Genomic DNA, 16,934 nt, shown 5'->3' with positions numbered 1-16,934 from the left:
CCGGTTAGTCGAAAAGTTAATCGGAAAAACTCGAGCTATTCGAGGGACCAAAGCCAAAGTCAAAGCACTAACGTCGAGAAAAATAAGCCAGAGTGGATATTTCTTTGCCGGCTTCCCTCGAACGACGGGTAACGTCGTCCCCTCGATGCGACCATCTTTCCGTTTGTAGGACGTAAAGTACAGCGAGTGGCGGTTTGCCAGCGATTCCGCCGTCGATTAATTCGAGTAGCGTCGAGCAATTAATTCGCGTTTCAGGCTGCGAATGCCGCTAGCCGCTGATAAAACGTGCAGATAAAATTAATGAGAGAGGAACAGGAGAAGAGGCAGTCTGCTCGCCCCGCGTCATGTTTCGCGAAGGGAGAAGCCAGGGCAAAACGCAAAAAGAAGGGAGGGAGGAGCCTGACGGCTCATTGAGCGGAGAGGATGAAAGGACGCGCGCCGCGCCGCGTCGGTGAGTATCGTCGACGACAACGAGGGAAGAGATTGAAGGACGATGGTGATACCAAAGCGACATCGGGAGGAAGCCCTGCGCGCACTTAGAATTGTATCAGAAATAATATTCCACGGTCCTTTGGTGAGACAAAACGGCCTGTGAAGGATGACCGAGGGGAAGAAGAGGCTGTTGAAACGTCGAGTTACTGCTCGCCAACCAACAACCCTCGTTCGCTTTTCCTTTGCTCCTCGAAGTCCTCTCTCTCTCTCTCTCTCTCTCTCTCTCTCTCTCTCTCCTTTCCTCGCATTAATGCACCGAGCCATCAATATTTCTGTTATCGGCAAATTGATAAGTGACTCGTTATCCGGAGCAAAACGTATGTAAAGCATCCGCTTCTGCCGCGGCATCGCATTTCCGCGACGACCTCATAATTAGATTTAAAAAAAAAGAAAAACAAAAAAGAAAGCTTTCTTCGATATCGAATAATACCAACCGAATGTCCTTTATCAATTAAAAGAGAACAAAAGAGAAGGAACAAGTAGAAAGATTTTTCCATCTTCGATCGCATCGCAGTGATTCGATATCGGTGTATTCTCGAGTCCGATGATGGAAGAGCGAATAAGCGCGCGAAAGAGTACGATAGAAAGAATGAGAGAAAGAGTGAGAGAATCTAACAGGGGCAAAACCGTTTGAAACGCACGTGCTCGATTCGAGCTAGCTGTCCATGCGTCGTCGAACATCGAGCTCTCGCGACAACAATATTTTTCCACGTGTGGAAAAAGCGATTTTCAACGAAGGCACCAACGTGAAAGGTTGAAACGAGCTGGCTCCATTGGAGGTATACACGGGGAGAGGAAGAAATTTTAGCGAGCAGAATCTCACCGTGTACTTTTCAGCGTCCCACCGCTAGACCATACACGTTCGCGTACGCAAGTGTTTCTATGTGTGTGTGTGTGTGTGTGTGTGTAGCTCGACGGTGCAGACCGAGCCTATCCCACTAACGTGGGTTGGTAGGTGGATCCTAGCGGATCAATAGCCTCTGTCTGGCCTCACCCTCTGCCACCAGCCTCAGTGCCCTCATTCGCCGACAACTCAACTTCAAACTCACCCCCTCTCGGCCGAGCATTCACTCTCGCAAGCTACCTTCTCTCTCTCTCTCTCTCTCTCCCTCTCTGTTTTTTTCTATCTCTATGTATCCATATCCGTCCATCCATCGACCCATCCATCCATCCAATCAACCATCCATCCATCCATCGATCGATCCATCCATCGACCCATCCGTCCACCCCTCCCTCCTTCTCAATTTACCTCAAAAGCACGCGGTATTCCTCGATACGCGTAAGCCAACGCTGGCGCTGGGATCGCGACGCTGGGGTCGGCGCTAGGGTCGCCGCCGTTGAGGTCGACGAGTGCGAACGCGCGCACTCGCTACTTGATAGAAGTAGGGGCACGGAGAACGGGCTGACCCATTTTTTATCGTTTCACCTGTTCCATCTTCCCTCCCTTTTTACGCCAGAGCCCTACTTTGTTAATGCCGCCCCCCGCCTCCCCCTCTACTTTGCCTCGCTAGATGGCAAACGACTTCGTCGCTGATCGAGAAAGAGAGAGAGAGAGAGAGAGAGAGTAATGGCCGTCGACACTTTTTCACGCGTTCATATATTTTCATGCGCATTTTGACTCTTTTTTCTCCTCCTCGTAAAATACTCGCGCCTATTACACTTTCTATCTCAATTTATATTCACATTTTATTTCGTCGAATTTTATTGTACTCGAATATTGTACTACATGGAATTTTGATATAGTTGAAATGACATAATAGATACTATCGGAACGTTTACTTTAAATACGGTTTAACTTTCCATCTTAATCGCATACTAGAGCGATTTTAGAAGTTAAATAGAGAGAGAGAGAGATACTCCGCGTAGACTAGAAACTACATCGTTCAACTTTTGCGATGAACGTTGCGCTATTTCGCGCCACGAACTGAAAATACCAATGCTATAAACTTTTTAATACAGCTCGTGCGAGCGCAAAAAGTTTCCAAATCGAGGCACAGCGGAGTGCCTAAACAAAACTACGACATCGATTTATTCTATTAGCCATTCCTCCACCTATTCGTGCTCATCCTTGAATAATCATAACTATTTACGTATACATGTAATCGATTGCAATATCTCAAAATGAAATTCACGAAATCTCGCTTTCGCTGTCGACTTTCATAAGGAAAATGGGAGAAATGGGTGCGCGTCGACTTGTAAAAAAAAGAAAGGAAAAAAGATTGGACGCGCGACAAGAAAGCTTTGCTCCAAAAGTAGTAGACCTCCTCTTGTGCGGTCAATGCGATGTGATCAATCAGATCGTAAAAATTAATAACTAGGCGCAATAATGTACACGCACGAAGCATCGAACAAAGTAAAGGAAGGAAGTCAACGGTGATTCTCTCGCGAAGGAGACTACATCGTTTCTATGTCCCCATTTTCGCATTTTTCCACGGCGTGCGTTTCCACGTCGCTGCCTTTGCGACCTCGACTCCTTCCTATCTCCTGCCTAACTCTCTCTCTCTCTCTCTCTCTCTCTCTCTCTCTCTCGAATGCTTCTACGCAAATTGGAGAAATAATAATAAAAGAATAAAACAAGTAAAAAGTGTACAATGTTGCAGTTGATACAGCATCGACGTTGGATAAAGGTTCGGTGGCAAGATCCTGAAAACACCGTCTGCAAATTGTGAAGCAGAAACTTAATCAACTGCCCCATCACCGGCAGATATCTTGAATCCGACATTCGAAATGGAGGGGAAATAATCCTCGTTAGGATATTCCCCGTTAAGATCTTCCTTCGATGACCGATACAATCGATCGATCAATCGATCGTAAGGAGAAACGCAAACTCGTGGAAGAGCCGCAGGAAGAGGACGAACTTAATTCGTGAATGCGTTCGTTGTGCACGCATACTCGCGGTAAAACGCGAGTGCAGCTAACGCATAACGTTCGAGGATAGAAGGATGATAAGAGTGGAAGTTGCACGAACGGAAAGGGTGGAGGAAATCGGTTGTAACGCCCTACGATACGAGGGGAAAAGTTTTACTCGAAGAGAAACGATCGTCAGGATTCCAATCAACATTTTACTGCCTGTAAAACTGCTCCATTTCGTAACATTGCTTCCTCGGTAGCCGACACCCTTAAACTTCTTCGCCAAGTTCCGCTCTATTACCGTACCAACTCGGATTATATATCCAGCACGATACCGAGCTCACGTTTTACAAATAGAATCCGCGTTCATCGATTTCTTCGAGGACAGTTGGAATACTCCTCGAGGGGACTATGCGTTTTCAATTTTTCGAATAAACTTATCGTTTTAAAAACGATTAATCTTTGCGCAAAAGCAAAAATCCTCTCGATTCTCCTTCCGTATCATCTTCTTTCCTTAATTAGTATGATTTTCCTCTTTGAAGCTAATATATCGAAAGGGATTATTATTCTAATAGTAAGTCTAATAGTAAGTCTAGTACGAATCGAAGAAAGATATTAATCGGAAGGGTGTAGATTTATCGCTCGATTACTCTTTCTCTTTCGTTTACTACGATATTAACGAATTAATCAACGCCGAGCGTGCAAGTACCAAAGTCATTTTACAAATGACGAATTTACTTTCCATCGTTCGTTCGATATGAAACCTTGAAGATAAGAAAAATGTTACTTTTCCCGGTTATATGCTTTCCATGATAGTAGAAGGTATAAGAGAAATGAGTGAAAAATGTAAATTGAAATTTGGTTAGTTCGAGTCCTCGAGAATTTATCCCGGAATTGAAAGGAGGAGGAGGAGTTCTCTCCTTCTATGCTATTACGAACGGGGAATAGGTTTTAAATCAAAGTATCCAAAAAGAAAGGATAGTTAAGTCTCTAGCGAGCGTAGTTTCGGGAAAGCTTCCCAAACGAACGTCGTCTCCTAGGAAAGTCTAAGGACCCTATAGGGTATCGGCTGTTCCACTTGAAAGCAGTTTCTTTAAAACGATCCTCCCTTTTTGTTCCTACTTCGTCTCCCACGATGTGTGCCTTTTCCTCCCTCAGTCCCTTTCTTATCGAACGAAGGAAATCCAATCGGCAACGGCTAGTCCCTATCCCTCTCACGTTTTATGCGTTCCGTCCTAGACGAGTCGCGAGTATAAGAGTAAAAAAGAGGTCCCTTGTATAGGACGAAAAGAAGATAACAGAAGGCAGGAGCTTTACGAGAATCCAGGAGTCGTAAGCGTAACTCTCTTCGTTACTATTTCGAACATAATATCAAGCTCGAACACTTCGACGACACTTACCTCTTTTTCCCTTTTCTTGCTTTACGAAAGTTCTGCTCCGTTCGAACATCTCGCACGCGTATGATACGTTAATAAGATTTTCTTTGGAAAAGGAGTCCTCGATGGTGAAAAATGTCCGGTGAAAAATAATGGTTGGTACGTCGTGAAATACGAGCGTTGGAGATGGAAGAGGAACTGAAACATTCTCAAGGGTAAAGAGCACATTCGAGACGTCCCTTTGTTTGCAACTTTTTTTATCGCTGACAGCTTGGCAAGATAACTTTTCGCGTTCCCTCTTTCTCGTCCATCTCGCTTGCTCTTTTCCATTTCGCTATACGAATCCTCGCTATATACAAACGTTTCTATATAAATCGGAGGGCATATAACGAAAGGCCGCGAATGAAATATTTCTTTTCGCAAAGGAACTTTTTTACAGCATCCCTCTGTCAATCTACAACAATCTGACAAAGGATATGTCAAAGGATACGTTGCTTTTAAAACTTGAACTTTCAATTTGTATCATGTTGAAACCGATAAAATTCGAAAGGTCTCCCAATGAACTTTTCAATAGGGCAATTAACACTCGGCCCATTGCCGGTTCAAGAAGTTATCCCCCGTTTTCCATCATTTTTTGATTATAGGAAACATTTATTACAAATTCTGCCTCTCCTTCCTTATATCGTATTTTGTCTCATAGAAAGCTGACTAGTAGGCTATTTCAGTATGTTCACCTTTTACAGGCTCTGTCCTTAGGCGCTACTAACCTCCGTCTCTTTGACACGACCACGCGACGCCGCCACGCGATGCTGCCACGGTAAAGTTGACCGCACATTCGATACCTTTGAGGGAGGGAGAGAAATAAATTTATCGGATAAGCGATAAATTTCGAATAAATTTCGGCCGGTTTAAATGCGAAGGACTCGACCCGATAAAATTACAGCCGCGCTTCATATTCGTGTAATCTCATATCCGAGGGCAAGCAACCCTTGGCGTGACGAGCCGAACCGGACCTTGCTAAGCTGCATACATAGATGCATACGTACCACTTCGTTAGGTACTTACGTACGCCTACCATGTAGGTCGGCTTACAACACAACATCGCTCAAATCTCAGGGAGCATTGTACGAGAATCTCGATAGAAATTCGACCGGTGACTATGTATCCAACACGTAATATGTGTGTGCGAACGAAAATAAACGAAAAGTCTAGTCTGGAAGAAGTCTGAAAGAAAAAGAAAAAGGAAAAGAAAAAGAAAAAGAAAAAGGAAAAAAATGAACAGAGAAGAAGGCAAATTATGCGGCGTCGTTGCGAAAAGAACAGAAAATATAATATCTTGAAAAGAGTCGAAGATATTTAACGAAATAACGATAATGTCGCGTCGCATTATTTTCATGTGGCGACGTATAACCTGGAAGAAGCGGACGCGGAAAAGGCACGCGATGGCCCAGACAGGATGGCGACTATGCTAGCCCCTCTCCTTACGCTCTGCCGCCAACTCGATCGGTATAGTAGTTACCCTATTTAGACCTATTCCATTCCATACCAGTGCGCGCGGACCATCTACACACACACACACACACACGTTATACACGCCGTAACGTTTAGTAGGCGCCCTGTTCTTTCTTAGGATTCCTAATGACCGGAAGAGAACGTGATCGCCTTTTCGAAACTTACTACATTCGAACGAGATAAAGACGATTAAATAGAAATATACGGTAATAGAAATCGACTGGTTTAACCCTTACGGCACATCGTCTACCTAATACGACGACGTATATATCGCACTTTTAACAAATCTTCGCGATGAGTATAGATATACGTTAATACGTTGTTATATACCTGTAACCATCTACGTTTCCTAGAATAATATTCTCGTATAATAGGTATATTATTTTCTTATGTTCCCTTTAAACTTTAACATACGCGAGAGCAACCGTAGGGTTAAAGATATCGATCCGATGGTCTTTAATCTCGATGTATCTCGGCGAACGATAAATCGCGCATATATCGCTCGATTACATTGGACAATCTCAAATCGTACGCATTGCTCGCTCAGTTTACAAGCAAATATACGTTATAGAAAGGAACACGAGCGATGAAAATCTATCTTTGTTATGAAGAGCAGTGCGCTCGGCCAAGGGACGAACCAATTTCATAAGATTTATATGAAAATCATCGGAGAGAGAAAGCACATGATAATCATAAAGCATAAAGACGCCGGTAAACAAACGTCTTGCTCGTCCGAAAAAAATCCTCCTAAGAGGATTTTTTAACTTTGTGGAAGGGAGAGAGCGAATCATCAAGATTTGCGATTATCAGAGGAGGACAAATCTTTCAGGGGAAAATGAAAACACGCCAGTTTTATCTCGTGAATAAGCAACCGCACCAATTGGAGAAAAAAAGAAAAGAGAAGCGTTGAAGGATCTGCCCGGGCGTTGGGAAATTGCGTGACCGAACCATTCGTCTCGGGCTTATACTTTTCCTCGAGTGGGGCCTCACGCGCGCAATCTTATCATCTATCCGTGCACGCGCTTTAACAGATATATCCCGGGATGGGAACATCGAATCCGTCACTCTCGACGACGAAGCTCCCTGAGTCGCCGAGCAAAATGTAAGTGAAAAAAAGTAATCAACGAGGGGAAAAAAAGAAATAGGCCTCGCGAAAAGAAGCAATAACAAGGTGGATGGTTCGTCGATGTTACTACCGTACTCGTAGCAAAGTTGTCGCGTGCTTTCTACAAATGAAATTTCTCCTGTCAAATTCGTCAAATCTCTCTGATGATATTGAACGGTAGCTATCGTTGGTAGCTATTGTTCGTTTTGATAGAACGATTGAAACAAGTTTCAACTTCGACGAGATTTTCTATTTCTTCGAAGGTAACTTCCTCGAAGCTAACTGGGAAGAATCTTTCAGCTCGCAAAGGCAAAATCTCAGTAGGTCATCCGTCTTCGTGGTCGAGCCGCATGAAAAGTTGATACAGAGAGCGACGGTGCGCGACCACAAAGGACTAATGATCCTTGGTCGAGCAAGGGCAAGAAGCTCCAATTATTTCTGATGGATTTCCGTTCTTAACGACGGGACGTATACGCTTCCATTCGCTCGCGAGGCACACGTTTCAGAAAGAACTTTTTTCGCTATTACTTGCTGCGCCAACACGAAATGACTAATCTCTGACTGGCCAGATCTGGATGGTCAGATGGTTTTTCGTCTCGCCTTCGAGATCATCCCTTCCACGAGTTTAGATTAGCGCCCCGTAACAAGAACTTTCTTAGATGATTCTTCTCTCGACGAGAACTGCAACTGCGAAGAGAATCGCAATGACCTTTAGAAATGGAAACCTTTTAAAAATATCTTTTATCGCTAAAGGTTTTAGGGGACGTAATCCCGTGCGCAAAAGTAACCATTGCTCTCTAGTTACTAAACGCGATAATCGTTCGATGGAAAGGACCTTAAGACCTTCTCGATCGCTCAATTTTATCTATCGCCAGCGGCGGATATGCCGTTAGAGAAATGACCGGACAATAATGTCCGATCGATCATGGAAAAAAGATTTTATGTCCAATTATAAAGAGGATGAGTGTGTAGAGAATGATGCCGTCGCAAATACGATGCGCGTCCTCGAGCAGCGGTTATATGAATCCAGCGGGATTTTAGTGGATCCTAAAAATCCCAATTTAGACTTTACGAAGGAGCTGACGATTGGATTTGCGGATTACCGAACGTGACGTTAACCAATGCCGTATGCTTATAAAAGCGAGAACCACGAGAAACGAAGGAAACCACGATTTCGAGAAAACTCCTTCAACAATTTCGAATCTCCCATTAGCCAGTTTTAGCATTAACCAGAGCCTAGAAAGAAATCCTATTAAATGTATTCGAAATTATGATAAACTTTCGTTAATAACAATTTACATGTCGAAAGGGAATGTTAGAACGAAAGAATAAAAGAAGAAGGAATGAAATGATAAAGGAGAAGGCTTGAGATGTAACGATTTTTTTCCTATTCCAGATTAGGCGAAACATTTTTTTCTCCACTTTTCTTTGCGTAATACTCGAGGCGCAATAACGAAGGCCATGCGCTTACGAGGAATAGTGCGGAATGCAAGTAGAAGAGACCATTTTCAGGGACTCGTATTGCGCCAGGATAGATGAGGAAGGCAGGGGGAAGGGGCGGTGAGGGGCGGGGGTGTGAGGAAGGAAGGAAAGAAAGAAGAGAGGAGAGGTTGGAAGAGAGAGACGCCCGTGATGTTCCAACCCCTTCCTTTGCCTTCCCCCTTACCTTACCCTCCCCCCCCGCCCTCTCTCTCTCTCTCACTCTCTCTCTCTAGACGTAGGCGATAGCGTAGTACTCGAGGAGCAGAACCGCGTGTATCGACCGCTGACGTCATCCATCCCCACTAAGCTACGTCACGTATACGCTTCGTCGTCGGAGTGGAGATTGACGCAGTGCCGTGTGATCTCGTTGGCGCATTAAATCCATCAGCTTAAACGCCTTAACTTTGCCTTAAACTTGAACCAATAGACTTGCACGACGATCGATCGATACCAACAGCTTAATTCTTCGTACTTTTTTAACGCATTTCTCCGCATGATCAACTAATATTTGCGATAGAATAGGTCGCTCCGACGGTACAAATATACAGGATTCCTTTAAATTTTCTAACGATGTCACGGCATTTTAATACGTATAAGGGATGATAATCGATTATTCTGTAAGTCTAAATTCTATTTTGTAAGTCTATATGATAGAGTCGAAAGCAGGGAACGTATAAAAACAACCATATATTCTTTATTATTCTCTTCGGAATAAAAGAAATAAATAAATGATAAACTATTATGTGCGCGTATCTAATATACCTACGTCTTATTGTACTCGCGTTAATGCAGCCAAATACGACTTTTACAAATATATAAGAGCGTAAAACACACACAAGAGGGAAAACAAGACGATCGTTCTTTCGACGTCATCTAGAATCTTGCTAAAAATAGAAAATCGTCTGAAATATTCAAAGTCGATATACCGTAACGCGAGGGAAAGGCACGTGCTTAGATTACGTCAAGAGAACGGTATGATACGGTCCTGAGGCCAAGGGAGGCTGAGTACAAAAGTATTGATCCGCTTTGCCACCACTCTTGGCGCAGCAGTTACTCCCACCGCTTCGCGTCTCCGCTGCCGCCGCCACCACCGCCGCCGCCGCCGCCGCCGCCGCCATCACCCCCGTGCTCATCGTCGTCCTCGTCATCGTCGTATCTTCTCGTAGCTTCCCTCTGCGTTTTCCATCCTTGCTCGGCCTTTCCCGCCCTTTCTAGAACGTCGAGAGAGAGAGAGAGAGAGAGAGAGAGAGAGAGAGAGAGAGAGAGAATTGACGAGCGGGAAACTTCGCCCTCGATTTTTCTCATAGAATGGTAACGCGCTATCGTGAAGCCTCTCTCTCTCATGTAGAAGCAAGCGCAAGGAGAAACAAGACCCTTTGTTATTCTTCCCTTCGTTTGTTTTGCTCATTACCCACCTTTCTAGCACTACTAGAGCCCATCGATATTCCATTACGCGACACGACCTCGTGAAAGAAACCAATTAAGACACGATGCGGGCAAATATCTTGCCAATTTTGTGTCGCTAAAGTAAAAAAAGTAAGGGAAAAAAGATTTATTATAAAAATATTACGTCGATCAAGCTGGATCAAAAAAGATCAAAGTCGCAACGCGAACTTTAAACTTTTCTTTTCTTAAAAGTTTCTTCGATAAAACGCATAAGAGGAAGAATCTCGTATATATCGTAGAAAGAAAGAAAACGTCGGATGACGTTGCTCGTTAGGCGAATTGTAAAACGTTATAATTATTCGACATCGTATCAGGCTGTAATAGTAGAATTCGTTTCGCACGTACCTACTTCTGAGCTATCGGACACGTGGCTCGTGGTGAGACACGTGTCACGATGCCATGATGTCGCAGTTCCACCCGATTTCCCTCCGCTCTCCTCTTCTATCTGTTCTTTTTTTCTTGTTTCCTAATTATAGGGATTTAAGCAGCTCCGAGGCACGCCATCGTGCGGCTCAGGTATAAGTGGTACGTAAAGTTCTCCCGCGTGTTAACGATAAAGAAAGAAGAGCGGGTTCTAAGATCTATCTAAGTGGGTAAGTGTACTCGGATATGTTAAGGATCGTATCGCGATCAAGGCATCGCGATTGAAACGTAGGGCCCTGACACGGGCTTGACGCAAGGTTGTGACGCATCGGTAGCGGCAATTGGTACGACAGAATCGACGCGAAACGAGGAGAAACGAGTGCGGACGGAGGCGGCGTGTGGGTGTCTCTGTAGATATATACAAGCATCGCTTCGATGGGGTCGTTAAAATTAACGAGCGTATTCTCGGCTTCTCAAAAGTGTCGCGAGCTTACATTTGTCACGCACACCGATCGCCGACATTTGCATTGCCGAGAATATGCGTTTTTTCCGTAATACGATACCCACGCGACGTTCAACTTAGGAACGAAGCAAGTGGCAAAAGTAGTAAGGGGAGCCGAACCGAAAAAAAGGAATAGGAATGTTGATACGGCCGTTAACCCTTTTAACCATGGCCCAACGAATACCATGAGTCTCAAAGAGGCAACAATAAGGAAGGATTATTCTTATCTATTATTCTTCTCGAACGAGTAATCGGTTCGTACGATCGAATTTCCTACCGTCGAATTTCCAATCGATATTCGACCATTGCCGGAGGAATAATCGAAGGACGGTCGATGTCGATGGGAATATCTAACGATACGGTAACGATAATGCGCTTTCCTCCAACGATCGTATTCTCTCTCTCTCTCTCTCTCTCTCTCTCTCTCGGGAACGATTCGTGCGACCTTTCGCGCAACCAACTGATTTTTATCGCGGCGTACGTTACACCGCTAATTTCTTACGATACTCGTCGATAGCAGGCGGGAGGGAGAGAGAAAGTAGGAAAGAGCACGAAGGGGCCTCGCTTTCGTAAAGCTAACGATCCGTAAGTCTGAAACGAGCTCGAGCAAGCAGCCGGGCTTTTTCGGTCGAGGGTTGCCGCGCGCGAACTATTCCATAAGAGCAGACGCTTGGAAAAAATATGCTGCGGATACGCGTAAATGGTTGCCCATATATATCCTTGCCCTATACGATGCCCTAGAGCATACGCTAAAAACGCGAGATGTTGCAGAAATCCTTGTGCTCCTTATTGTTCGCCAAGAGTTTCGAGGAGGACTCTGCTGGTGTGAACCAATCGCGTCGCCATCGAATTTCTTGAATTTCCTCTAATTCGCTCCTCGTTTTTAAGCAAGTCCTCTCCCATGGCTCTCTTTACAGCGAACGTTTGACGCATAAATAGCAGAGATGCGGGTGCATCGTCTCTCCTCGTAAGCTGCCTCGTAGACTGCCTAGTTTCCTTCCCAACTCCCTCGAAACTCGTATACTCCCCTGCGGAAGTATCTAGATAGAGGCTATGTACGCTGGCACGTCGTGTGGCTTTTGCTAAACAACCAAAGATACATTCAACGAGCGAATAAATCTTTTATCGCGCGAAGGTTTGTTGCACGTTCAACGATCGGACGATCTCGTAATTCCGTAACAGAAAAAAAAAGAAACGTACGAGGAGCATCAGTAGAAAAGCATCGTCCAATTAAGAGGTTCTCTTTCACTCGCGCGGATTTAACGTGACATCAAAGAAATCCATGCATCATATCCAGGCCCGTCGCGACGACAGCTGCATTTTCCCGGCGATTTCTTAAAAACATCGTCGCGTCGCGAGGTTGCCTCCGGGGGCGAAAAAGAAAAATGTCAGAGAGAGCGAGCGAGTGAGCGAGCCTTTGAGAGACACCGAGAGACGATGACAGCTGCGCGTCGTTGTCGATCAACAACGTTCTTTCTGCTTCTCGACGAAAGTGGCTTCGTTCGGTGACCGGTAACTCGATCCAATCCATTCCAAATCTACCAAAATTTATTTCCTACAACGACGAGACAGAATTACCTCTCAAAGTCCACCCTCTCTGGTCTTATTTCCGATACGTGTTGCAACTCGGTGTAAGGCGTGCACGAACGAACGAACGAACGAACGAACGAACGAACGAACGCGAGCAGATTTATCAAATAGGCGCGAGACACGCTTAAACACATGTACATTGTAAAAACAAGGGAGCACTTTTAATCGATATAACGAAGCTTTTAACGAGTACAAATTCCCTCCTCCCTCCGCTCTTTTTCATTTTCTTCTACCAATCTTATTTTCTACTTCGAATGCATCGCTCGACGATATCTGTGAGTGTCATAAGTGTTAATGCTCATCGTTAAAAGCATATCGAGTCGGCATTCAAAACGAGGAAGAGCCGAGTTTAAAATCCATCGACGCGAAAAGCGCATCCTAGGCTCGCGCTTGTTTTGCGCCACACTATTGCGCTTTCTCCGTCATCTTTGCTTCCTCTTATCTCCTACGAGAAAGTAACGATGTTTTTTAGATGGACGACGAGTCAAATCGGCGAAGTTAATGCATCCACGCACGACGACGGGATTATTCCGAGCAATTTTCAGGTTCTAGTAATAAGCGCTAAGAAATAATCGGTGCAAACTATCAAAGGAGCTTTAACTAAGGAATAAAATTAATCGACGATTCGCGAAATTATTCGCGATAAGTGGTAAAGTGCATGAACGAATACGAGTTTCCAGGTCGACGGCACGTATTCGTCGACATTTTCACGTCGTAATAATCAAGCCAGAGAGAAGAATTCATCCGATGGATCGCATCCGCGACAAACCCCGCGCCCGTTCTTTCCCTTTCTTCCGTCTCCTGTCCCCTATTTACGGTCTATTTTCATGAAATAATAACACGGCTTATGCGTAACTGTCAGTTAGTTAAAAGCGATAAATAAACAAGGCGAGCTCGCGGCTGGCATTTCCTTCGAGGCTTTCCATTCGCAACAGGATGATGTCGCGTTCTCACGGACACGGAGAATGAAAATTTCGTTTCATAATCGGCCCGAACGAATCAACGAAGAACGAATAACGTCGAACGACCGTGCATAATTGTGCTCCGATTTGACATCGTCCAAAGCGGACGAAAACTTCCGTTATCGAAGGTAAACTAATTTTCACAATATTTACAACGTAGGTATAATACGTTATTATAATAGAGCGGCCTATTTGTTTATCTTGTGCTCGTTCGAACGAACGAGAGTACGACGTCCTTGGGACGCGGTTCGATGCGGTCCGACGCGCGATGCCTATCTACCGTATAAAAACAGGCCCGAGCCAGGATTTTTTCGCAAAACTCTGCGTGTTAAAGCCGCAATGGCGAGGTTACCGGTGGTCCTCCTTTTCCTGATATCTCCGCCTTTTCTCGACAACGGAGATGCTCTGATACAAGACGGCTTATCCAAGTTATTGTTCGGCTCCCTGGCTACGATAAAAAAGTAGGTCGGTCTTCGTTCGCTCACTTTTTTTTTCATTACAATCAATATCAATTTACAGCGTAAGGATCCCCGAGTTACTGAATCAATTGTGCAACGAATCGCAAGGCGCCAACGTTACGCTGCGCGATGCCTGTTACGGTTGCTTTTATAGGGCGAGCAATCAACCAACGGGATATCCCTTGCTATTAAGTATGTCCGCGTGCGCGGACATGTACCTGAATAATACCGATTACGGTCACTGCCAAACCTATCTGAGAGTAAGCGAATAATATTGAACTCGACTTTATTATTAACGTTTTCGATAAAATCGTTCCTTTATGCAGAATGCGACGAATAATTTGAACAACCGTGTCGGTCCTGTTACGATCTACTGTACCTTCCTCGAGTGCATTCGGCAAGTGAACAAGGACACGCTGGTAACGTACAACCTCCTTCTTTTTTTTCCTCTTTTTTTTTTTCCACTTCTCGCTTCTTTTTCCCTTCGTTCGAACGTGACTATTATCCTTTAATTTTAATTCTGCGTGCGCGCACGTGTACATATGTCGCAGAGTTTCTGAATAAAATAACATGTAAATAAGAGAGACCAGAAATACGTTAAAGAAATCGAAAACATAAATAGAACGTATCTTCTTAATAGAAGAAGCTCCACGAGCTTCTTTTTCTTCCTCGAGCAATTCGAAAACGACAACGCTATTAAAAGGACGAACGATGTAAATATTGTATAGGACGCTTTGCGCGCAACCATAAGGGAAGAAGGAACAACGACGGGCCGGAAAGCACGAAGGAGGAATTCCGGCTTTATAATAAAAATATATCCTCGCACTTTGAGAGCCGTTTGCGCGTTCAGAGAACAGCAAAACACCGATTCCATTACCGTACGACCCGGAGCAGAGCCCATCGATCCCAGAACGAATCCTGCAAGTCCTCGAAAATCCCAATTAGAAACTTTTGTCTCCGACGCTTTAATTACATGCACCAAGAGCCAACTGTAATAAGTCCCCTTGTATATAGGCGCATACGTACGTACTCACGTACTTACGCGTACGTAGATGGTGGGGTGTAGATAGGTATACGATAATCCCATCCCATGGAATGCATTGTATAAATAACAAAAAAGCTGTATGTATGTATGTATGTATATAAAAGTCCTTTTATACGACGAACGACACACTTTTCTTTTTGGCCTCTATCTTTTATTTTATAATATAGGCATTTGGAGGAAGTCGTCTCTCTCCCTCTCTCATTATTCGTAAGGCGTCGCTCATCAAGCCTGACGCTACCACAACACCCGTTGGATATAACGATCCATTGTATATAATGTCTTCCCACTGTGTGCGGCTAAGGGAAAGAGGAGAAAGAAAAAGAAGAAATATAATATATATATAGTTTATATATATATATATATATATATATATAAATAGTTGAGCCTAAATAATATTGCGCCTAAATATGATATACGAGATCGTCGAGGCGCGCGATCCTCTACTATTCCGAACAACTTTTTCCACAGTTACGTGAGTGCGTAGGCGAGGCCCTGCGAATCTTTCCAAGCTTCAATTTGACGGACGTCAAACTGAGCCAACTCCTCGTCAACGCTACTGCTTGCGTTTTGGCAAAAACGCGTTGCGCTTATACGAATCCGATAACCGGGGAGATTCAAGAGGACGATCTAGCCAATAAATTTCACCTACCGTCTGTCAACGCCATTTTCGTCAACACGGACTACGACATCAACATCGTGCAGTTTCCTATCCGTTACGGCACCTCGGATGTATGCGCGAAATTCCGAAACGTCGAGCCAGCTACGTGGCCCTCCGCCGCTTGTTGACGGTTGATTGACTTATCGATCGCTTACTTATCCTTATTCCACGTTACCTTTTATTCATTTTAATCCCACTTATATGTGGTCGATCATTTATCTATTATGTCGGATATTATTCAACGAATCATTATGCTCTTTCCGTTCGACTATCGACATCGCGCGCCAGGACGTTCTCGTTAGATCTAACGTTATAGCAATCCTTCGAGCCGGATCTCGGAGATTTAAAAAAGAACTCTAAAAGAGCCAATTTAAATAAAGGAACTAATATATTTTAATATGTCATCGTCTAATCGTTTCCTAATATCATATAAAATTTCGCAGAGGACGTTTAAGAAATTTCTCGAGACTCGACGTGATACTTGGCATAAGGAACAAAGACTATTCTACGTAATATACGTATTACTACGTATACGGACACGTCGTTCCATTTAGCGAAAAGGCGATTATTTCTATCCATTAACTTGGCTAATCGGATCACGAGCGATGGTACTGGCAAAGTCGGCACCGATCCTTGGACTCGAACGACTGCGCTTAACGAAGTCTCTAAGTGTTTCTTTAAGTATTTACCAGTTAATTATCCTTAATCCCGATATCTCGAAAGAGCGCATCGCGCGATTATCATATTCTTTCGGAATTTCGCTGCTGCATAAACGTAAGAGCGGAATTTCAAAAGACACCGAAAGAAGGGAGGAGAAGAAGCGTAACATCTTGGACCAATGTGAATGATCGCGATCAGTTAGAGCCCCCCGTGCCTTCCATTTGGATCGCGCGTCTTGTTCGACATAATTTGATATATGCAAATGGATACTTAGTAGTAGGACCTCGAGTAGGCGCACTTGTCCTACGGGGAGCGCGCGCTCGTCTCTCCTCTATTATATCCATCCGTTCTAGCTATTCGTTGGTACTTACGTGAACCATATAAGAAAGCAGAGAGAGAGAGAGAGAGAGAGCGCGCGCGCGCGCACGCTTCG

General features: G+C 44.3%; 2 protein-coding genes across 6 annotated transcripts in view; one reads left to right on the top strand and one right to left on the bottom strand.

Moving 5' to 3' along the window:
- Positions 1-16,934, bottom strand: part of LOC124421978 (3-phosphoinositide-dependent protein kinase 1) — a 148,086-nt gene that overhangs the window by 129,337 nt on the left and 1,815 nt on the right. The window lies entirely within an intron of this gene.
- Positions 9,059-15,300, top strand: LOC124421987. Of its 3 annotated transcripts, none has more exons than XM_046957824.1 (5): positions 9,059-12,640; positions 13,581-14,141; positions 14,200-14,398; positions 14,465-14,557; positions 14,867-15,300. In XM_046957824.1, exons 2-5 carry the CDS (start codon positions 14,020-14,022, stop codon positions 15,131-15,133), a joined length of 681 nt encoding a protein of 226 aa, XP_046813780.1. In that variant the 5' UTR covers positions 9,059-12,640; positions 13,581-14,019; the 3' UTR covers positions 15,134-15,300. The 3 variants fall into 3 exon arrangements, with proteins under 3 accessions (XP_046813780.1, XP_046813779.1, XP_046813778.1); XM_046957823.1 differs by having other exon boundaries at positions 9,059-13,808; positions 13,974-14,141; XM_046957822.1 differs by having other exon boundaries at positions 9,059-14,141.

The sequence above is a fragment of the Vespa crabro genome, chromosome 2 (genome assembly GCF_910589235.1).
Source record: "Vespa crabro chromosome 2, iyVesCrab1.2, whole genome shotgun sequence".
NCBI classification, from domain to species: domain Eukaryota; kingdom Metazoa; phylum Arthropoda; class Insecta; order Hymenoptera; family Vespidae; genus Vespa; species Vespa crabro.
The sequence above is the reverse complement of the archived record's forward strand: the minus strand, read 5'-3'. Positions and strand labels throughout refer to the sequence as shown.

What these genes read in the sequence shown, in the direction of transcription:
- LOC124421987 (XM_046957824.1), top strand. Translation starts at nt 14,020, where the DNA reads ATGGCGAGGTTACCGGTGGTCCTCCTTTTCCTGATATCTCCGCCTTTT. An exon ending in ACTGCCAAACCTATCTGAGA is followed by an intron (nt 14,399 to 14,464) that starts GTAAGCGAATAA and finishes TCCTTTATGCAG; the next exon opens with AATGCGACGAATAATTTGAA. An exon ending in AAGTGAACAAGGACACGCTG is followed by an intron (nt 14,558 to 14,866) that starts GTAACGTACAAC and finishes AATATTGTATAG; the next exon opens with GACGCTTTGCGCGCAACCAT.